The sequence below is a fragment of the Paramisgurnus dabryanus genome, chromosome 11 (assembly GCF_030506205.2).
Source record: "Paramisgurnus dabryanus chromosome 11, PD_genome_1.1, whole genome shotgun sequence".
In the NCBI taxonomy this organism is placed as follows: domain Eukaryota; kingdom Metazoa; phylum Chordata; class Actinopteri; order Cypriniformes; family Cobitidae; genus Paramisgurnus; species Paramisgurnus dabryanus.
Window position 1 is genome coordinate 11,476,218 of NC_133347.1, and position 23,660 is coordinate 11,499,877.

At 38.6% G+C, this 23,660-nt stretch overlaps 2 protein-coding genes across 3 annotated transcripts in view; both read left to right on the plus strand.

Moving 5' to 3' along the window:
- The first annotated feature begins 115 nt into the window (after positions 1–115).
- sec22bb (SEC22 homolog B, vesicle trafficking protein b) lies at positions 116–5,389 on the plus strand. Its single transcript, XM_065246761.2, has 5 exons — positions 116–313; positions 3,466–3,575; positions 3,658–3,818; positions 3,902–4,048; positions 4,206–5,389. The coding sequence occupies exons 1-5, from the start codon at positions 239–241 to the stop codon at positions 4,358–4,360; spliced, it is 648 nt and encodes a 215-aa protein (XP_065102833.1). The 5' UTR covers positions 116–238; the 3' UTR covers positions 4,361–5,389.
- A 15,047-nt stretch (positions 5,390–20,436) lies between these two features.
- notch2 (notch receptor 2) overlaps positions 20,437–23,660 on the plus strand; it is a 51,770-nt gene continuing 48,546 nt past the window's right edge. The window contains exon 1 of one of the 2 annotated variants that reach the window (XM_065246762.2): positions 20,437–20,964. In XM_065246762.2, the coding sequence (XP_065102834.1) occupies positions 20,892–20,964 (73 nt within the window). In that variant the 5' untranslated portion in view covers positions 20,437–20,891. The remainder of the gene's footprint in view (positions 20,965–23,660) is intronic. The other variant, XM_065246763.2, reaches the window with a different exon arrangement.

Consider the following 23,660-nt stretch of genomic DNA (forward strand, 5'->3'; position numbering starts at 1 on the left):
TACATTTAAACAGATCTAAAATATCTTCATTATTTAAAAGTCGACTTCATATGCGGAACCAATGACACCGGATTACAAAGTGAAACCTAGCGGGACAAAAATACAGTGACACTAAATATTGACGTGTTTCCGGCCAGCTCAGCGCAGTGTTGTCAACCTGTAATCCCTTCACAGACGTTTTGTACAGCTGTGTTAACTCTTCTACATACATCGTCTTTAAATTTGACATTGTACAAAAATGGTGCTGCTGACAATGATCGCCCGGCTGGCGGATGGACTGCCGCTGGCCGCTTCAATGCAGGAAGACGAGCAGGTAAATCATATGTTTGACCATTTACATTAGTGAAGCTGTCAGGGTAGGCCAGTGCGTTCAGTAAGTTTGACAGAACAAGGAATAGGAATGATGATTTGAAAATATGTTACATTTATTTCGTTGTCGTGATCTTTTTTAAAAGGTAAATGTAAAACTTTGTTATTTGGCATTTAAACGTTCAAATGAAGTAGGGAATGAGTGAGAGCATAGACATTTTTGTGTGCCTCCCTTAAATAAACAGATTGTGTTCAGTATTGATCCAAGTCTTATTTCATTCATTGATTTAGCTTATTCTTTGATCAAAACGATAACAGCACACATACTGTGAATGTATGAAGATGATGTTAAAGGCCCCATAAAATGAAAATTAAACTTTTTTCCTTTAAGTATAAATACGTTAAGCTTAAGAATAATTATAAACCGGTATGGTCCAAAACACTGACAAAATTCTCATACAGAAGATATTAGCATTTAAAACCTACAAAAAGTCTAGAATTTTTATGACATCACTTTAACTTCTCATCAAATTCCCTGTCCAATCAAATGCTCTTTGGATGCTGAAGCTTCCCACCCTCTATGTTTTGTTACAGTATGTCTTTGCTTGATTGTGCCATAAATGAAACACTATTGGTTATTTTATAAAAGGCAGAGGGTTTTCTCGATAGTTTTGTTGTTTCAGTTAAATTGACCCTTCGCTAAGCCCCGTCCTCCTTAGTTACTTTTGCTACGCCTGTCAAGCTTTTGCGCCTGGCAAGTTTATTATAATATGTGCACCGGCACTCTTACCTAACTTATTAAACCTGGAAGTATTCCCCCTAGGGCAAACAGTTCAAACTCTTTTTGCTCAAAATTTGGTAGTTTTGAAGAACCTACCATACTTTGAGAGGTGATAAAAAGAGAACAAATGAAGGTAGGATCAAATGTTTTTTTTTTTTTTTGAAAGCAGAGGGTCTGTTTTTCATTTTATGTATTGTATGTTTATATATTTAAAGAAGAATATTTTCTGGAAGACTTTAACTTTTGTGAAAATCGTAAAAAAAATGCTGGCACTGGCTGACAACTTAAAAAAAAAAATGCTGGCGGGGAAAGAGTTAACAAATGCTAAAATCTTTAATAAATAAAAGCATGTAGGTCAACCTCCGTCTTGCCTTTAATCATCTTATTGTAAATTTAAATATGTGCATTATGAACAAAGAACCATCATTATTTCCAAGCAATGATGTGCTAAGTTAGCTAGCTAGCTAACATTAAAGGTGCTCTAAGCGAATTCACGCGTTTTAAACCATAAAACAATTTTTTGTTATATACAGCAAACATCTCCTCTCTATCTGCTTGCTGCCTGTCCGCTGATCAAACTGTAAAAAAGCGCGAACTCTGTAGACAACCCAGGCTCCACAAACTAAAATAAAAACACAGTGGCCAAACCTAGCACCACGAAACATAACAAAGTGTTCCAGCCAATAAACGACAAGAAGGATTTGGGGGTGGGGGTTGGGCGCGTTCATGAAAGCACGGAAGGGAGGGGAAGGAGTTAGCTACGCTTTGTTTGTTTGAAAACAGTTCAAACATCAACAAAAAGTGACGTCTCACAGATTCGCTTAGAGCGCCTTTAACCTAGGTGTTTTTGTTAATCCTGTATTTAGTTGTAAATGGGTTTCACACTGCTTGTTCCACGTCCAGCATATTTACCCTTGGATTTTAGGTTTTGGAAAGGAAAAAAAATCTTCCACGCCATGCAAACCTTTAGGGTACCGGGTATCAGATTTACACGATCCACACACACAACACTTCGACATGTTTCACTCGCTAGAAAGCTTGATAGACCTCTCATTACAGTTGCTAACCCATGATTGGCCTGTGTTGGTTTTTCAGGCGTGGCTTAGCTAAGGGTCAATTGACATCACCACATCAAATAATGCTGCACATTTCAAGGCACTTCAGTGGGCCTTTTAAAGACTTATAATCAAACAGTTTTGTCAATTTCCATTCTTGATGGTGTTTAAATTTAAAAGCAGCTCTATTTCAATGTTTACTTTATTTTAAAAAGACAGTTAAGTTATAATTTTCTTTCTTTTGTGGAACATCAATAAAGTTTGACGTTTGAATGTCAAAGTCTCTCAAACTATTATTGTCCACCCATTTCACGGACAAAGCGTGAGAACCAGTAATAATAGGACTTGACAAAAATTTCTTTTTTGTTTGTGATATTTCTTTAAGTAAGTAAGAGATGCACCAGTGTAAACTGAGGAGGAGGATCTGTCCCACCAAACAAACCTTTCTCAGAAGTGCAAACTGTTTAACCGGTTACTTACCCATCTAGAGTCGAACTGCTGTGGGTTTTCTACTCTTAAAGGGAGAGTTCACTCAAAAATGAAAATTCTGTAATTATGTACTTATCTTCATAAGTCTTCAAACCTGTTTCTGGAGGGCACCTGTCTTTCTGATTCCAGCTTCAACCCCAATCAAACACACCTCAACCTGCTAATCAAGTTGTTCAGGGCTACCTAAAAATTAGAGGCAGGTGTGTTGGAGTAAGGTTGGTACTAAAATATGCAGGACAGATGCCCTCCAGGAACAGTGTTGGAGACCCAGTTGTTCCAAACTTGTATAAATTTCTGCTGAATCCAAAGGAAGATATTTTTGGCAATGTTTTGGAGCACTATTTACTTCCATAGTACTTTTTCTTCCTACTATGAAAGTCCATGGTGCTCCTGCTTCCTGTTTGATTACAAATATCTTCTTTCCTGTTCAGCAGAACAAAGAAATGCATACAGGTTTGTAACTACTTGAGGGTGAGTGACAGATTCAGATTTTAGTCTATTTCAAATTCTCTAATCTTTGCAAAATCATCAATTTCTATGTAAAAAAAAAAAAAAGTATATTTTGGCTTTAGTTTAAATTTCGACAGAAATAGAGACTTTCCAGTTGGTGCTCCAAATAGAGTAAGTTTGCAGATCCAGGAATTTCATTACCTTTGCACTTAGCATTTGAATAATAAGGTCTAACATCTTTACGTTTCCTCCTTTCATGCTGCCATGAAGGGAAGTGAAAAGGTTTGTTCACCTTTAGCCTTTGTCTGTAGAGGATCAAGTCAAATGTACCAGTGTAAGAGGGAGTTTGTTATTGGGTCTAACTTCCACGTCTGTCCTCAGATGGGCCGAGACCTCCAGCAATATCAGAGCCAAGCCAAACAGCTGTTTCGTAAGCTGAACGAACAGAGTCCCACCCGATGCACCTTAGAAGCTGGTTCAATGACCTTTCAGTAAGTATACTATACTAAAACTATACCAAAATCACATTAGCACGTCTGTGATGAATAATCAAAATTGTCTCTTTTCTCAAAGCTACGTTATAGAGAAGGGCGTTTGCTATCTGGTGTTGTGTGAAGCTGCGTTTCCAAAGAAGCTCGTCTTCGCTTATCTGGAAGATCTTCAAGCAGAGTTTCATGAACAACATGGGAAGAAGGTTCCCACGGTCTCTAGGCCTTACTCATTCATAGAGTTCGGTAATGGCTTTCGTTCTCCACCATTTCTTTGTCCTCAAAAATCATTAGTCGTCTCTTTTCTAATGCTTTTTTCTTCGGTCCAGACACATATATTCAGAAGACCAAAAAGTCATACATTGACAGTAGAGCACGCAGGAACCTGAGCAACATTAACACGGAGCTGCAGGATGTCCAAAGGATCATGGTGGCCAACATAGAAGAAGTTTTGCAGAGAGGAGAGGCCTTATCTGGTAATCATTACGCACACGTCTGATGGCCACATATAATAGTTTTAGGAAAAATAAATAGGGGAATAAACCCCCCTTATCTATGTTTTTATAGAGTGGAAGGTAGATATGAGATTCCTTTCTAACTTCATCCCATTCATTTCTTCCTTTTTTCTCTCAGCGTTGGACTCCAAGGCCAGCAACCTCTCCAGCCTGTCTAAGAAATACAGGAGCGATGCCAAGTACCTCAACACTCGCTCCACGTATGCTAAGCTAGCTGTGGGCGGAGTCTTCATCATCATGCTTATCGTATATGTGCGCTTCTGGTGGCTGTAGATGTACGGAGGGGCTCTTGAAGAAAGTATAGGTGAAAAGCAGACGGACTCTCGAATGACAACAAGCTCACGTTGCGTTTTAAAGCCCCAGCCTGTTCTTAAAGACTGTTGGATCCGGCACTTTCCTTTAACGGGCCGTCGACTTCCTTACCTGATTCTCACCGGTCTTTGTTTTAAGAACTACAAGTTTGCCTGCGCTTGCTCAAAGTGTGTAAGGAGTGTGTGGATGAAAGAGAAAGTTTGGTTTTCTGTATATGTCTGTGTATAAATAATCTTATACTGTACAACTGAAGTATAGAGCAACAAACATCAAACATGGTTTAGATTTGTAGTTTCAGCACATTGTGGGCTGTTGAGTGCGGGGCGGGCTACCACTTCCACTTAAAGCTCTGTCAGATAACATCGCCTTCTAGACGGTGAAAGTAAACAAGATTTTGCATTATTAATGCCTTAGTCTCCCCAATTAGCCATACAAAATGAATATTTTCTGATAGGCTGCTTTCTCAGATATAGGTCAAATTTGTATGTAAATCCTTAGGAAAACTGTCGTAGTGTGAACAAATGTAATTTAGTTACAAATTTGAAATGGACCCACAGCATTTTGAAATGGTCTGTTGTTATGTTCAAATGTTGGCTAATGTAGGGCACTTCCACCGAAGTGAAGAGGTTCGCAGTCGCGTCTAATTACTCAATATAGACCAGATCACTGAAATAAACAAACATAAGGGAAAGTGGTGGCCTGCTACTTCTAAGAAAAAAATATCTGGGTGATTTTTATTTTTTGTTGAACCAATTCAGTGTGTTAATCTTATCTGTATCTATACTTACCCTTACATGGTTGCAAATATCTGACCAGGTTTCCTGCAGCTTTTTCTTTCAGTTTACATTTGTTTAAATTTAACTACATGCTGTAGAGAACTAAACACTTAATATCCGACCAGATGTCCATGTACCAGAATAAGGCTCTCATCAAAAAAAGCATTCAGTAAGCTCCCCAAACCTTCAGTATGAATAAAAGTATTCAAACTTACATTTTTATTGACTGTTTCTGTGTACAACACAAGACGCACAAATGTGAATGCAGAGACAGACACAAAGTGGGACACTGGCTTTTGTATATGTTTTGTACTTGGACATGCCAAATATATACAAAATAGCTTATTTTAGCTTTTTATACACAGTTATTGTCAATCATACTTACACTGTCAAAGATAAAGGTACAAAATATGTCACTGGGGCTGTACCCTTTAAAAAAGGTCCCAATATGTACCATTGTGGTACAAATATGTATCTTTGAACTACCAATATTTACCTTTTGAAGTACTAATATGCACTCTTTGGGTACAATGGTTTAGCTTTTTGAAAGGGTAGTGTCCCGGTGAGTATATGAGGAGCTCGGATGCAAAAACCACTAAACGCCATCTCCGTCAAAATGAGATATTGATACTAACTGAATGCCCTTGGCATGTATTATACTATACTATAATATATTATCCACTTCATATCTGCTTAAAGGGATAGTTCACCCAAAAATGAAAATTCTGTCATCATTTACTCTCATGTTGTTACCAACCCGCATACATTTCTTTGTTCTGATGAACACAAAGGAAGATATCTTGAGATATGTTTGTAACCCAACCGGTCATGGACCCCATTCACTTCCCTAGTAGGAAAAAAGAATGCTATGGAAGTAAATGGGGTCCTCGAACGGTTTGGTTACTAACATTTCTTAAAATATCTTCCTTTGTTTTTATCAGAACAAAAAAAAATTATAAAGGTTTGTAACAACATGAGAGTGAGTAAATGATGACAGAATTTTAATTTTTGGGTGAATTATCCCTTTAATCCCTTTGTGCCATTCAAAAATAAAATTTTCAAAGTCCTCTATGTGCCCCAAAAATTAATTGAATTAAAGACGCTGCGCAAGTTTTTTTTTTACCCAGTTAAAGGTGGTTTACAGAATATATTATTAGGATATTGACCAAGTTTTTGTGCTTTTTACGTTTTTTCAGTATGGACCACAAAGAGTGTCTAGACTTTTTTTAAATGTATATTTTCCATGCACTTTTTTCTGGGGTTTTGCCGTGAAAGAATTTGTTAAATACCAATGAAATGACTAAAGTGACATTTGTGAAAATAGGTCATTTCAATTACTGCCTATTGCTATTAAAGTAAAATAAACATAAGAGCCTGTTAAAAAAAATACCTAAAAAAACATAACACACTTTTGAGGGTTTTGCATTTGAGATCTTTATATGTTTATGCTTAACTGCTAGTTATTACAGTTTATAAAGTTTAAAAATCTGTATATTTTTATTACACAATCACATTGATTAGCCACTGAAGACCTTTATTTACCCATTGGAGCCATGTGGATTACCTCTGTTAAGAATGGATGCACTTTTTGGGGGTTTAAAGTCAGAAGTTGTTTCCTGATCACTGTTTTCTAAAGCTTGGAAGAATAAAGACATTTACTAAAATAACTTCATGTGTGTTAGTCCGAAAGATGATGGACAAATGTATTTCAGATTGCCTAAGGTTGAGTAAAACATGGGGTAATTTTGATATTTGTCTGAAGTATCGGTTAAATACATTAAGAATTAATCTTTGATACATACTTTATTTCACACATTTTGTGTTGCTTCTTTTATAAGATTTTTTATTTTATTAATAATAGTGACCCAAGCCATATCAAGAAACCAGAATATCAAATGAAATAGTAAATTTCACCAACAAATCCAGTTTCTTTATAGTTTCTATGCACATCCACCAGAGTGCGCCCAACTGCAGCTTAAAACCAGACAATATGCAAAGTCCCTTTAACTCATCTTGTTTTTTTTTCTCAAGTTTGTTAGCATAACGGAAACAGAAAGAGAGAGCTGATTTTAGACACTGGATGCACGAAAAGGTGCTAACCATCCTTGCAGAGAAAACAAAACGCTGACGTTTATAGTCTGATCTGTCTGCATGTTTGCAGGAAGTGGGCACAGCCGAAAAGAGAAGCTGCCACTGTAGCGTGCATCAGTGACCACAGAGCTGAGTCTCAACTCTTCACCCCTCGGTTTCTCTCTGGAGAGGGGAAGTGGGTGTCTTGCTGAGGGTGACCTGTCGATAAACGATGCCAGGCCTTGAACTCTGCTGGACCTTTTGTCAGTTGTAGTTATTTGTAGATTTGCTATAATCTTTTTTGTTGTTGTGCTCTTCTTAAGATCTGCATCATATTCTGAGAATGTTTTTTAAAAGATCTTGGGGTTTTATCAGAAGTGGATTTTAAGCTCTTGTCCTCTGTAGAAGATTACATTATACCAAGGGTTTTAGCATGGGGTCCATGGTGGTACTGCAGGGGCCACCCTTCTACAGATCCTCTAATCATTGTTTGAAATAAAAAAATAGGCATCAGACAAAAATGCTATAAGCTTATAAATATTTAAATTTTATTGAAATGAAGAGCAAACGTTTCTCACATTAAAACATATATAGTAAAATTAAACAGTAAAAATGTTAACAGGCCTAGAGATATTATTTGAATATTTTAGCAATGCAAGCATATTTGCAACACCAATTGTAAACCCATTCGTATTCCTACATTAGACATTTTATTAATCCTCAGTTTTATGGGGGTCCCTGCTTCTTTTTCCTATCCATGATGAAGTCCTTTGCATGATGGGCTTTTAAAAGTTTTAAGATCTCTGACATCCATGGACATACATGGTTTGTCATGCTTTTATCATTACAGACCATTCTTTTAAAATAAATATCCCTCGGAAAAAAGATAGATTTTCTTAATAAATGCACTTTAGGTATAACTTAGTTTAGTTCAAAGCTAAACATATTTTCTTTGAGAAAAAAATGCACAGTTTCTTTTTGACCCAATGATTAAAGTGCATAGTTTTTTGTCACTCTTGACATGACCTCTGCAGAAAACCTTATCTGAAACCGTGTGAATCTGTGTGGGAAGTGTTTGCATAAAGTTGATAATCAACATTGCTTGAAGTTTGTTTAAGTGATACAGGCATGAAAGTAGCAGAGCAGGATATCTGTAAGATAGGGTTTTAAACCAGAAGACTTTAGAAAGAGGAGAAAGATGGCTATAACTGTACCAAAAACAGCGAAAGCAGAGGGTTCATTTCGCCACTCCCTCCTTTGCGCTTTCTCTTCTGCCTTCTTCGCTGCTCTCTCTTTTCCGTTGCCATGGCGCCTGGGGTGCGTGACAGTCATGTGAAAATGAAGCCGATTGGATTAAAATACTTGCTGTGATCAGGGGTTGTGAATACTGAATACGTATTAAACACATCACAAACTCAGTATAGTCGCGAATACGCTGTCATAAGCCCTTTCCAGACAAGTTCGGGTTTTAAAAAATATATATTATACATTTTCCTCTAGCTTAACATTGAGAGACGATAAGTATACAGATACATCCATTCACACATTTTATGTTTTGTTTGAGAGTTCCGGTAGCTCAATCAGCAGCGTGAGTTTGGGCGGGACTAACTGTTTGTCTGACCAATAGAGGGGTTGCAAGTTTACAAACATTGCAGGGTGCGCGCGCAACCAAGGGGCAGAAAGACCGATTGGTGAGCTGATCTGCTACTGCAACAACCTTAATTATTGAAGCGTTCTTTAATGTTTGTACATAAATAAGACTTGATTTTAGTTGTATCTGTTTTTCTGTCTTTATTTTTGCAGTGTTACTGTGATACATGTATGAATTATAATTTTATAATTATAATGCTAGTAACGTAATAGTCGCATCTACTGGTATGTTAACATCAGGCACCCAGCACTGACTCTGTTGGTACTATTTTCCACGCAAAAATTCCTTGGCATTTTGACTTACAGACACCGCTACTAGCATACAACACAATGCACGTCTCTTCTTTCTGCCCCTCGGTTGCGCGCGCAACCAGTTAGTGACGTCGCCGTGCAACCCGTCTATAAGATGAAGGGCCTCACTTTAAATTACACTAAAAAAAATGCTGGTTATTTTTTACCATCCGTTGGGTTAAAGGGGCCATGTCACAAGACTTTTTTAAGATGTCAAATAAATCTTTGGTGTCCCCGGAGCACATATGTGAAGGTTTAGCTCAAAATACCATATAAATAATTTATTATAACATGTTAAAATTGTCACTTTGTAGGTGTGTGCAAAAATGTGCCGTTTTGGGTGTGTCCTTTACCATGCAAATGAGCGGATGAAGTGCAAACATTGATCACAATGATGGTGGTTTGTTAGCCTGGCTCCGCCCTCCTACGTGCTTCTGCTTAATTTTCATTTCGCTTCAGCACTACGTCTGGGACTGCTGTGTAGAGTTTCCTTTTCTTCTGCAAAAATCTGCAGGTCCAATCAGCGAACAGAGGGGGGTGGCTAAGAACGATGACGTTGAGGTTGTGCGTCAGTTTGTGTTGTAGTTTAGTAATGGCAGCGGAGAAAGACGTGAGAAAAGCTATTCGGTTCGTTGTTGCAAAACTGCCGAATATACAAAAGTTAAAGCCGGAGCAAGAACAATGTTTGCTAAGTTTTGTTGGTTTGATCATTCGGACTTGTTGTTTCCGACCGGTTTTGGCGCATTATATACATCACGACTACACGTTAGTGATCGCCTATGGCAGATCCTGAGTGACTCTGGGCAGATCCAAGTTGTTTAAACTTCAACAGAGGACCCTCCTTTAATGGAAGTAACGCTTTGCAATGAAGCGTTGCCAGACTCTCTGTACAAATAAAATGAATGTACGAGAGTCTGGTTCGACCAGGGTAGTGGTTTGTTGCAATTGAAACTCAATTGTGCTGTGAATTATTTTCTCTCTCTCTCTCTCTCTCTCTCTCTCTCTCTCTCTCTCTCTCTCTCTCTCTCTCTCTCTCTCTCTCTCTCTCTCTCTCTCTCTCTCTCTCTCTCTCTCTCTCTTTCTCTCTGCACTAAATGGCAGTGCTGTGGTTGGATAGTGCTGATTAAGGGGTGGTATTATTATAATAATAGCTCCTTATGACATAAGGAGAGCCACATTTCAAAGACCTATTTTTTTCATATGCTTGTAGAGAATGGTTAACCAAAATTAAATTACTGGGTTGATTTTTTTCACATTTTCTAGGTTGATAAAAGCCCAATCATACCACTAAACATGGAAAAAGTCAGACTTTCATGCCATGGCCCCTTTAAATTAACCCAGAAATGTATTTTTGACCCAGCAATGGGTTAAAACAACCCAGTATATGTTGAATTACAACCCAGCAGGCTGGGTTCATGCCTTTTGATCGAAAGCTGGGTTGAAATTAACCCATCATTTTCTTCAGAATCTTACTTGTTGATTTTTTTCATTTTTTAGTTAGACTACTGAACGATTTTGGTGACAATGTACAGATCTTTATTATTTTATAGTATTTTGGTGGAAACTATGGTTTGCCAAAAACAAATGTCAAATATAATTTTAAATATATTTCAAAATATATAATAATGCTCACCCTGTGGTTTGTGTGGGTCCTAACACCCCAGTATACACTCTAAAAAACAAACGGTGCTATATAGCACCAAAACAGTTGCTTTGGATTGTAACGATAGAAGAACCATTTTTAGTGCCATATAGCACCGGTGAAGAACCAGTGAAGCACCAGTGAAGCACCTGTGTAGAACCATATAGTGCTATGTAGAACCATATGTGGTGCTATATGGCCCCTATATGGTTCTACACTGGTGCTTCACTGGTGCTTCACTGGTGCTTCACTGGTTCTTCACCGGTGCTATATGGCACTAAAATGGTTCTTCTATCGTTACGATCCAAAGCAATTGTTTTGGTGCTATATAGCACCGTTTGTTTTTTTAGAGTGTAGGGATGGGGACACTATACTGTCAAAAAGCACCGTCCTTCGGATGAGACGTTAAACCGAGGTCCTGACTCTCTGTGGTCATTAAAAATCTCAGGATTTCTTTCCGAAAAGAGTAGGGATGTGCCCCGGCATCCTGACCAAACTTGCCCATTGGCCTACTAATCATCCCCTCATACTAATTGGCTAAATCACTCTGTCTCCTCTCCACTAATAAGCTGGTGTGTGGTGGGCGTTCTGGCGCAATATTTTTTGTTATTTATTTATTTTTATTATTGACCTTTATTTAATCAGGAAAATATCTCTGAGATTCAAAATCTCTTTCACAGGAGACTCCTGACAGCAATATGGCTGCCGTCGCATGCTTTGAGTGCTGCAGAAAGCGCTATATAAATGTAACAAATTATTAATTATTATTATTATATATGTACTGAAATATATTTTGAAATATGTTTACAAAAATATATTTTTTACCAATATATTTTTTCCCATTTTTTGTATATTTTGAAATATATTTTACAACTGTAAAAATATTCTTCGAATCTAGTACTTGTACATTTTATATAAACTTTGTATTTTGGCCAGGAAGAATATAATTTTTGCCGTATAGGTTGTAAAATAAAATAAAAAATTTGTTAATATATTTATGTAAAAGTGTTAAGTATATGTTAATATATGAAGGTTAAAACTAAATATATTTTCGAATTCCAAAATATATTTATTTAAGCTTTACTTTCTACAAAATGTATTTAGCATATTTAAATATACATATTATATATACATATTCATCCAAGGGGCGCAAATTCAAAATATGTGTTTGTTGCGTCATGTGAACCATGTGCATCATGTGTTTTGTCAAAATAAGTGCCTGCTGCATACGCGTCAAAACGTCAAAACAAGAGATGCTCACATTCACAAAAACACACACAACACTCCCTTAACAGTAAACTCTGATTGCAAACGCGAGCGTCTCTTTTATCATAAACTCTTTTGACGCGTCTGCAGCAGGCACTTATTTTGACAAGACATGTAATGCACACAGGTTCACTCAACGTGCAGAACACATATTTGGAAATTACGAACCACACACATGACGTGCTACATACATGTTGTGACAAACTTCGCACCTAGCGCCCTTGAAAAAAGAAGCCGCCACTGCCTTTTTTGACCCAACGCTGAGTTGAAAATAACCCAGCATTTCTTGTAGTGTACAAGTGTTTTGTTAGTTTGCACCATAACACTTAATTTCATGTAACTGGAACCTGTTGTACACAGACATGGACACTTACACTGCTTCATGTTCAAAGAAAAATATTTGGTTATTATATTTATTGGTTCTCTTCCTAACCCCAAAATAGCTGGTAGAAATCTGAAAAAAAAGACACACCAATGCTCTGGAGGTTAACTGGAAAATATTATTAGTAGTAATTTAATACGCACTTCTCATTTGTTGAGGTGACACTGTTACTGCAGGTAACACCTTTCTCACATGCAGTGACTTGTTTTGTAACATACTGAGCTTCATTACCATTTTATCACAAAAATACCTTAAATCATAGTATCACAGGCTTCCTCTTTCCCCTCCTCACTGTACAAATTGACATTGTGATGTTTTTCCACCTTACCATCAGCTCTCCTGCTGTCCTATCTCCCCTCCTGTTTTGTCTCTCTCACGCTTCCCTCGAAGCGCCCAGCCCGAGCAGCTGTGTTCCAGTCGACGGAGTCATAAAATCCAAGGACGAAAGAGGAAGTTCAGAGGGAGCTTGTGAGTTATTGCCCCCCAACGTACACATGGGGGCATGAGAACTGCCCTCCTCCCTCACCAGGCCTTAAACAAGACTGACGGTTCGAGCTGGATGCCCCTTCACCCTGTGTGTACACAGTCCCCATTACCTACACTAAAGGGAGTGACCCCTGTGTTGAGGTCACACTAAACCTCATCTGTACAGCTCATCAGCCATATGGGAGCGTATGCAGTAATCGTGCATGACCGTAATTAGGTTAGGTCTGTGGGGCTACTTCATCTTTTGGTTTATAAGCTTTGGAGGAATGTTCTGGTTCAATACAAGTTAAAGTCAATGTATTGTATCATGTTTACAGTGTGCAAAGAAATTGTGTATTTCAAAATTTATTGTGTTTTCCAGTTTGATTTTCTTGTCAGTATCTCAATTTAAATGTAGTGTTTTGGTTGAAAATTATCCTGGAGGTTGATTTTTTGTATTGAACCTGTAATTGTTTATTTTAATGTTTATTGTGGCGCCCAGTTTGATTTTCTTGTCAGAATCTCCATTTGAATGTAGTTTTTGGGTTGAAAATTGGTTGAAAGGTTGACCAATTTACCTGAGGTCGAAGTGCTGCAAACTAAGTGCTCTTTCGCCATACAATATAGTTCTCATTTTTATCCCCTAAAAAAAATCACGACATTTTGTTTTGTGCCACCATACTTGCTTGTGTAACTACTCATGAAACAGTCTTTAAATAGGGAAAACATGGAAGTGTTTGGTGGCTTCTAAATTCATCCCGGTTTGGATCCTAAGGAATGAATGGGGCTATGTTAAAGGAAAACACCACCGTTTTTCAATATTTTACTATGTTCTTACCTCAACTTAGTTGAATAAATACATACCTATCTTTTTTCAATGCGTTCACTTTTAATCTTTGTACAGCGTGTGTTAGCATTTAGTCTAGCCCCATTCATTCCTATGGCTCCAAACCAAAGTTTTATTTTATGCCACCATACTTTCTTGTGTAACTACTCTTGTAACAGTCTTTAAATAGGGAAAACATGGAAGTGTTGGGTGGCTTCTAAATTCATCCCTGTTTGGATCCTAAGGAATGAATGGGGCTATGTTAAAGGAAAACACCACCGTTTTTCAATATTTTACTATGTTCTTACCTCAACTTAGTTGAATAAATACATACCTATCTTTTTTCAATGCGTTCACTTTTAATCTTTGTACAGCGTGTGTTAGCATTTAGTCTAGCCCCATTCATTCCTATGGCTCCAAACCAAAGTTTTATTTTATGCCACCATACTTTCTTGTGTAACTACTCTTGTAACAGTCTTTAAATAGGGAAAACATGGAGGTGTTGGGTGGCTTCTAAATTCATCCCTGTTTGGATCCTAAGGAATGAATGGGGCTATGTTAAAGGAAAACACCACCGTTTTTCAATATTTTACTATGTTCTTACCTCAACTTAGTTGAATAAATACATACCTATCTTTTTTCAATGCGTTCACTTTTAATCTTTGTACAGCGTGTGTTAGCATTTAGCCTAGCCCCATTAATTCCTATGGCTCCAAACAAAAGTTTTATTTTGTGCCACCATACTTTCTTGTGTAACTACTCATGTTACAGTCTTTAAATAGGGAAAACATGGAAGTGTTTGGTGGCTTCTAAATTCATCCTTGTTTGGAGCCATAGAAATGAATGGGGCTAGGCGTAATGGTACATTCACAATGTGCTGTACAAAGATAGGTATTAATCTAAGTTGAGGTAAGAACATAGTAAAATATTGAAAAACAGTGGTGTTTTCCTTTAAAGGTTCCACTGCTGTAGATCTTATAAAAACATTGCTTTAAACCTCTAAAGGTTCTACGTCAATCCATAGTGACTGCAGATGGCAACATTAATAGTGTCCTATCTAGTTGCGTAGCTGTGGAAGTCTGTGTTGCAGACGGAGGTGTGAATACCAATCATGCCTGACCTCAGGCTGGATTTATGACACAATTAACCCTCGGCAGGCCTACTCACTTTACACTTTCTCCACTATCTTGCTCCCCTGTATACACGTGTATTGCGTGTGTGTGTATGTATGCATGGCTATTGCAGTGCTATTGCAGTAAGAGGTCATTATGCATTGTGATAATATTTTTTTTGTTTGAATTGGTTGAAGTCTCTTAGTCTCTCTCACTCCCTCTGGCTCTGTAGTGAGTGAAAGGCTACTTACCGTAGAGAATTACCTTAACCCCAGTGCACTTTTAAGCTAGTGGGACCGGCCCCAGAAAATCAAAGGGTGGTTTATTAGCATGAACTCTTAAGCGATATACCAAGCAGAAACTGTACACCACCCACCACACACGTTTGTAATGGATGATCACAAAAGGTCATACGCCTTCAAAAACATTATGCCCTCATAATTTATACAGAGGTATAAAATCTTAAGTCTACTGTTCATCAACATGTTGACTTGAGAAGATAATTCAGAAGTTATTACATTTACACACTTGGTGCTTTTAAGCCTTGTAAGTGCTTTCTATCTGTACTGTTTTTAAACAGCGTGTATTGCCTGCAATACCATACCGCATTTCCTTGATCCATGATTTATTGTTCCACTGAATATTTCAGAATAATCTTACGTTGTGGTCTAAATAGTGCAGAATTGCAAATATTTCTTATTTATTTATCGTGACAATGTTTTAGAAGATATGATATCACAATTTTTATTTTCAGGTCACGTTCTTCCTGATTTCATTTTTTAAACTTTAGTTACACTGTAAAAAATTTCTGTAGAAATTACAGTATTACTGGGTATTACTGGCAACTAGCTGCCAGTAACTTACTGTAGATTTTACATTTATGTTATATACTCGCTGCAACAGTATGTTCAAAGTTGAACATTTTCAGTCTTTATCTTCTACAGTAAGTTACTGGCAACCAGCTGCATAATTACAGCAATTTTTTTACAGTGTGTAATGTTGCTGTTAGAGCATAAATAATATCTTTAAAATGATAAAGTTCAATGCCAGGCGATATATTTTCTTTAACAGAATTCGCCTTTCAACGCCTACAGCGAACGGCCAGTTTGGACTACAGCCCTCTACTTCCCGGTTGAATGATGTCAATGAAAGAGTTTTTGACTAAACTCCGCCCACAGGAATACGTCAGTTACCAGCTTTGGCTCAAATGGCTCTGTTAAGATAAACTGTGTCGAATCAGAGCACACTAAAGCTACACAATCAGAACTCGTTACGTATTTCTGAAGGAGGGACTTCACAGAACAAGAAAGACATCAGCCCGTTTTGAGGACTATGGCCCTGTCCCAAATGGCGCACTTCAGGTGGACTTTCAGTCTTGTGGCCTTAAATTGCGCATACTCGCTTAGTCTGCGATTCCGTAGGGTGTCCCATCTGTCATTTTTACGCTTTGAAGTGTGCTCATCAGCGCCTCCCTTGCCCCCTTCATGCGGTCTTCAGCGAAGCCTGCACTGCAGCAGACTTCGCGCACTTTACCAACCCAGAAGTCCTTGCGAAAGAGCAATCAGACCAATCAGACGACGGAAGGGAGGAGTTCACACTGACGGGCAACTTCTCTACCTATTTCCGGTGTGACGCTCGAGTCTGTCCCAAAATACGACTCCGGTGCACCCACGTGGACTCGCATCAAGGGTCCCTAAAGTCTGGACTACATGATGTCATCAAAGTGTGGACTCTGAGGAGGACTACAAGTCCGGAGTGTGCCATTTGGGACAGGGCCAGTGAAATAAGCGCTATAGAGATACTGTAAGTAAATTGTGTGGAAAACAAAGCGTTTTTCTTACATGTGAAACATGAACACATGTTATATTGTGCACTGTAAACACAATCAAAGCTTCAAAAACACCGAAATAATGGGACCTTTAATGTATATTCTTAAACATTACAATATACCGTAATATGTGTCCACACACACTGAATCTGACCCTGGGGTGAGCCACGGTGGACTACAGCGGGATCGATATCCTCCGTTTTTCCACGTCTGTATTTCAATGCTCATAAACATATTGCTTTCTTTTTCCCACAGTGCTGTATAAATAGTCCTCTCGTCGTGTATGGGATGCTGGATAGACATCATGCTCACAACAGCAAATGTCACCCACCTGCCCCTGCAAGACCCAAGGTCCACTTACAAGACGCACGCTATTCTCCCTCTTAGGGGCCTCGCGGCTTTAGCTGTCAGCTCTCCTCTTACCCCTTCTTCTAATAACCTCTACTGTATTGCCCCCTCTGAGTACAAGAAGGGTTTTGGTGCCAAGCTGTGTTAAAGTGAGCCGCAAGACGACCCAGAGCCCTTACCACTGTGGAACTTGGAGATGTGGTGAGGTCCTGTGGTCATTCCAACACTTGCGCAAAGTTAACCTGATGCTTGAGAACTTGTCTGTTTTTGTCTGAAGATGTTAATTGAAGATTCGTCATTATATAGGCACATAAACAGAGGTTAATGCTCATTATCAGATTGAATTTGCAAACATGTACGTGATGCAGGATCTGTGCATATGCATGTGTGCTCTTTGTATTAGGACTCTATTAGCCATTGCAAGCTTTTAGGCAAAACAGTCCCTACCAAGGTCGTTTTCCTGTTTGTTTTTTTCTGTTTGAGAAGATGCTCTGACTGTACAGATACTCTATTGTGTTTGGAACATACCCTGTACCTTGCATTCAAAAGAGGACTGTGGGTATTTCTTCTTTAACATGTGTCATATTCATAACACGTATGCAAATTACAGATGGTTTGTGTGTCACATGGCTTGTCACAACACAACAGTATAATGCATGCTTTTAAATTTAGCTGCTATCCTAGACAGAATGAAGGCTTATTTTAATAAACAAAACCATCCCTTCACTGTATTTCACACGGTGATATTTTCTATTAGATTTTGATGAACAATTCATGAGGAGTAATCTTTGTGTATGGTGCTTTTCTCAATAGCCCCTTCTGTGTGTGTCCGTTCCTCTTACCTGCTGCAATCTTACTCTGCTTCTCTATTAGCAATGTAATAACATTAACATTGTAGGAAATCCCCAAGTATGGGCGAGTTATTAACAAAAAACCTGAGTAATCCTTTGATTGTTATTTATTAGAGCAAATATTAAGCCTACATGCTCAACACTCTCTCACATTACAGCCACTGCTGTAGTTTTTGCAGTGCCATTGAGATCATGTAATGCGGAAGTGTAAAGAGGTCAAGGGGAGTGAGATAATCCACCACTAAATATACCCCTTACTTCCTGTGCCACCTCTCTCATTTCATTTTAATAGGGCAAAAGTTTGTTGATGGTTCCAGGTAATTTGGCTAGTGTCATCATTGGTGGGCACTATGAATTTGGCACAGTACATGCACGATCTTGAAAATAAAAGTTCCTAAAAAGCTCTTGTCAGGCTGTATGGGTTCATAAAGAACCTAGACCCTTTCTGTTGACCTTTTGTAAAGGTCAAAAAGAAATTGTTATTCCGGAAACCAAAAATAGACTAACCATTTCTAGCACCTTTGAGTCCAGGTACCACTGCCTTTAATATCTATGTATCCAACTATATATATCTGTCTATCAGCTTTATATTTTTTCTCAAACTGGCAACTTCCTCCTCCAATGTCAAGGCAGGGTTTTTGGTGTGTAGCTTTGTGTAGTTTCCCACGCTAAATGATGATGGGTTGGGGGGTAGGTAACCAATGATGTGGCAATCTATCTTCTGATGCCACCTAGTCGCATCATATATCACTGTTTTATCTGCCTCCCTAGACACATACGTTTACTAGGATAAATCACTCTGTAGATGGCAGACCATTAAAAATTGTCCCAGGATTCTCTGTCTGACCTCCGGCCTGTCATGAGTACATTCGTTCATTTGGATATTTTCATTTGCAACCCTGGCATCGGTTGTTTGTTTAAACTATAATAATATTTGTTTTGAATTTTAAAGGATATAAGAAATTAAAAGGCAGTCTTTATCTGCCAAGGTGATAACCACACAGATCAAAGCTGAGGTCAGTTCCAGATGATCTGAGAATCATTGTGATGCTTGTCAGAGGAAAAACGTACCTATCTCTTTCCCATTACTGTATCCAAAGCACTTCGGATGTTTTTCATATTTTCAGATGTTTAAGATAAAACAAATAAACTAAATTATACAAACTGTTGTGGCTTATGTACTGCACAGATATTATTGCAAGCATAACCTGAGCTCAGTGGAAATGGGCTTTTGGGGAGATTCCAGCAGAAAATCCTGATGAAAATGAGTAATAATAATTTAGATATACATGTGACTCATTAAAAAGAAATATTCAAAAGAGGCATTATTTGATTTTAATTTGCCTGGAGTTTGTGGGAAAAGTTTTGGTTCGAACATTGGGGAGGTTGAAGTGTGAACAGTACATACAATTTTAGTGAAACTTAATCATTGTATAAATATTGGGTTGGTTAAAGTTATTCGTTTTGATTATTAGGAGCATACATCCCCTCTCGCCTTTATGTCAACTAAGGTCATGTTAAATCCAATTAATAATTAGAATAATAAATTTCTCTATATTTACAGTCCACTAAAGCAGTATGGGGATAAAGTCTATATCTGTCACAGTGGACAAGGGTACTGTGGTTAGAGTACTAGCTTTTGAATAACCGAAGCATGACCCCCTGCAGGGTAACTAGGAGGGTTAATTTGTTCTATTCAATGTAGTCTTTCATTGGGGAGCACTCGAGGACAAAAAGGGGTTGATTTGTTTATTTTGCCTTTACAGTGGAAGCCCATTAATACAACATTTTAAACAATTGAGTGCCTCTGATACATCTTTGATGATCTCTGGGGTAGAATGGTACTTGAGTCATGTCATATTTCTGTTGTAATGTTTTGATGTGGTGTAGGTGGAAAGAATTGGATTGTACTACAAGTAGAGCTTGTTTCACTCTATGATATAATGTTTCCTATCATCTGGTGACAATAGCCGTTTGATCATTGTTGGTGGGACAAAGGTATGCCGAAAGCATTGAATTGTAAGGTTGTTGTGTTTGTTGTTACATTACATCTGTGCTTATACTGTCCCATTGGAATTAAACTTTTAAGTCAGGCCCGCAAGCACAAAATGTTCCCCAAACATTTGACTCTTTTTTGACTATATTATTTTGTTTTAATTTTCTTTTCTCTGTAGGTTATTTTTATAACCAAAACATTCCCAGATACACATATTGTTACATTTGAATGTCAAGAGGAAATAGAGTTTCTCTTGTAGTAGGTATGTAATATTTTATTTTTAGGCATTAAAATCATTACCTAATAATTTTTTATTCATCTGTTTTCTGTGATACTTATATGTAAAAGGACAGTGCATTGTAGGATAAATCTCTCTAAATCAAAACCCCACAGGGAAGGGGTGGGCATTTTGCGAAGTAACGTCAGCGGGTGGAGGGAAAAAGTAAGAACGGGTTAAGTTTGAGTCATACTCTGTTCTGCAGAGTCGAGAATAAGTAAAAAAAATTCCTCCGCCACGGAAAGTTAAAGAACCTGTATTGGAACCAATTCTAGCTTTCTTTAAAAGCAAACTTTTAGCTAAATAATTCTTTAAAGTTATTTTTTAAACGCATGGTGTGGTTTTAGTAAGTGAATATTTGAGAGGTTTGTAATTTGCGGAGATAGCACATAATATAGATCCACCCGTAGGGTTTGCGGAAGAACACCTCTGTCTACTACCAGTGACTGGGACGAAAGAAGAGAGAAGTTCAGAAAGTTTGATCACGGCGCAGCCAAGCGAAGAAAAAAACCTTTTAAATGAGGACAGAACTGTACGGATACATGTGATCAAACGAGAGGTTCTGACAGAAAAAGACAGCTTATCCACTGAATATAGTTTGTTTTCGGACTCTTGGTCGTCTTATTAGAAATCATTCATAGATTCGTTGCGCTTTAACCTGAGACGGAGCACAGCCTCGCGCTGGCGACTCTATGTGGATTTTACAAAAAATATGGGCCAATTACCCATTGTCTCTTCGGGCAAAGTCATCCTCCTTGTTATTTGCTGCCTTAAACTATCATTTGGTAAGTAATTAAACAGCTTATATTTCATTATAGAGCTTTTTAAAGTCATTCACCGTGAGTGAGTATGCATCTGTACGGATGTCTGAAGCATCAGTGGTCACGTTTCAGTTCTGCTCGCGGCCTCGAATGGCGTGTGACAGCTTCATCTTCGAGATCATAGTATTTCGGATACATTTATTTATTCAATTATATGTATCTCTTTAAAATAAATTAAAATTACGTGCCAACTTTGATAGAAACTCGGTTGAAGAAATGTTTTTCCTGCTTGCCACTTGTTAGCGTTTTCGCTAGTTTTGGTCTAAAACGTCAGCACGGACATATTCTACGTTTTGTAGGAAGAATGATTTATTTAATTATTTACGGTATGGTGTGCATACGTTTTTGAATGAGCTTTCAGAGTCCCTGTGATTTTATTAAGTGGACCTCTCACCACCGCTGCCCAGATGTAAGTGGACTCTGCAGCAGCTCCCATTATTTTCGAGAACTTAAAATGGACACTGCTGAGGGAAAATTTTATGGACTTTTGATCATGTGTGTAAGTTATGGTTTCCATCTGGTTTTCGAGGAGAAAGCACAATACGGTTTCGCTCTAAAAGCAACCCGAAAATTGTGGTCAAAATTACGTTGTACTTTTCTTCAATAGAGGGGGTTTCATCTGTTATTTTAAGCTGTGTGTGCGTTTTCAACGTTTCTAGAAAGACCAAAGTAGTATGCATCCAGTTTTATTGCTTTTCTCACTTCGGAGTTTTCCATTTGACGACTGTTTATTTATGCTGAGCAGCTCAGCAGGTTACACACACAAAGGGTGCCAGTTGCTGGATTAGAGACTTGAAAAAGGTCACATATGACTTCTATTCCACATGCTTTAGTCAGACCCGTTCCCTCCAAAATAGAGCCTTACAAAAACAAGAAAACAAGACAATATAAAACGACTGCAGGCTCGGCAAGAAGCGAAAGGAATGCTACTGTTGGTGTTTCACATTCCACTCTCTCTCCCTTTTCTTTCTCATTGTGTCTCTCTCCCCCTCTCTTCCTCCCTTATACACACACACAGACACACATTTCCCTGTGGATGCACTGATTTTCACAACGCTGCAGCGGAGCTTGCCCATTGTGTCTCACAGATTAGGTTTCTTGTTCCCCTGTATTGAGTTTCACTCCTTGGGGTGGGATTGATTCCCTCTTTTCTTTGCTGGCACACGACATCGCATTGCCCCAGTTGTGTAGGTTGCTACCAGCTGCATGCATTTGCTCACATCAGCCGTTTAAGCGCGTGCTGAAAGAAGTTAGCCCATTGTTTATGCCTGCGAGCTGCATGGTGTGCGGTTCTGAGTCTGACCCACTCCTGCTCTCTCTGGTGTAAAATGTGATTATGTTTGGAAAACTCCCACTTTTTAGAACACAACGAGTTGTTTATGAAATGGCCTACGGTTGTGCATATCTCAAGGATGCCCACATTCAAACCAGCTGGTGCGGTGGAGGGTCCAACGGGTGAGAAGTGGTGCGAGGAGGGTCTGTGTTGGGACTTTTTGAAATTATAAAAATATGATAGTGTGGACTGAACTAGATACATGGACTGGTCCGCATCAATACATTTAACTCTTTAACTTCATTTAATCCTAGATTTCAGTAGGCCAGAAAATAGTGGAATGTTAAATCCACAGATTAAAAACTTTAAGGCTGCACTGCAGAACAGGTTAACAAACAAATTGGGAATTATGACATTCCGCATTCCTGCCGCAGGGTAATACACTAATCTTGTTACCAGTGCACACATAACCACATGCACAATACAAGTGTTTGTGTGCATGTGTGCAAACTTTACAGGCCCGATCTTAGCACACTACCTTGTCATGCAGCCTCATTTCCTTCTTAGTATTGCTAAAGCAATTACATGAAATCAGACTTCCCTGCATCTGACCTTTAACATTTATAATGCCCTTGCACATAATGGGGACGTCAGATACACCAAGGTTAAGAAGTGAAAGGTTTCTGTTCTGTTTCTTCGGACACAACCAAGTCTGAGAAACTTTCCTTGGAATGTTGTTGTCCTTCATAATTAGCAAGGTTTCCTCCCAAACTAGATGCAGTCTATCATTAAACTATCATGGTGCCTTCTAGCCCCACATGATGTACAGATTTAATGAGCACTGCTGAAAACCTCCCTTCGTGTGTATGTTATCAATTCTGCGTGCAGTTTATGCCCCTGTCTCATAATTACAGATTTGCTGCAAGAGGGGTTATTGTTCATTGCCATGTCTAGCGTTTAACTAAATAGAGAGCACTTGTTGTATTTACAGAAATGTCAGGAAATGGGGTTACTTCCTCACTCAGCGCGAACAACTTCCTTATGCTGTCCAGCATGGATGTGGGCCAATGCCGACAAATCTCTTCTGACTCTTGAGGACTTTCCACTCGGCCCAGCCCTGTCAGACTCTCATAATTACTTCCCCATCTCTCTCAGCAGCTATTAGCACTAGAGAGAGTGAAAGAGAGACACACACGAGCATAGATCTCCCCTGGGCTCTGGGTTTGGTCGCGGGGATGAGGCAGCGCTTTAACAGCCGTGCAGGCTACAAGGTCTACAGCTGTGAGACAGCTGCTCTGTGCAAAAGCTCTGACGCTATGATGCCGTCTGAATCCCATCAGCAACAAAGAGAAACAGATTTTGTTTGGAAACACTCCTCGATGTTGAC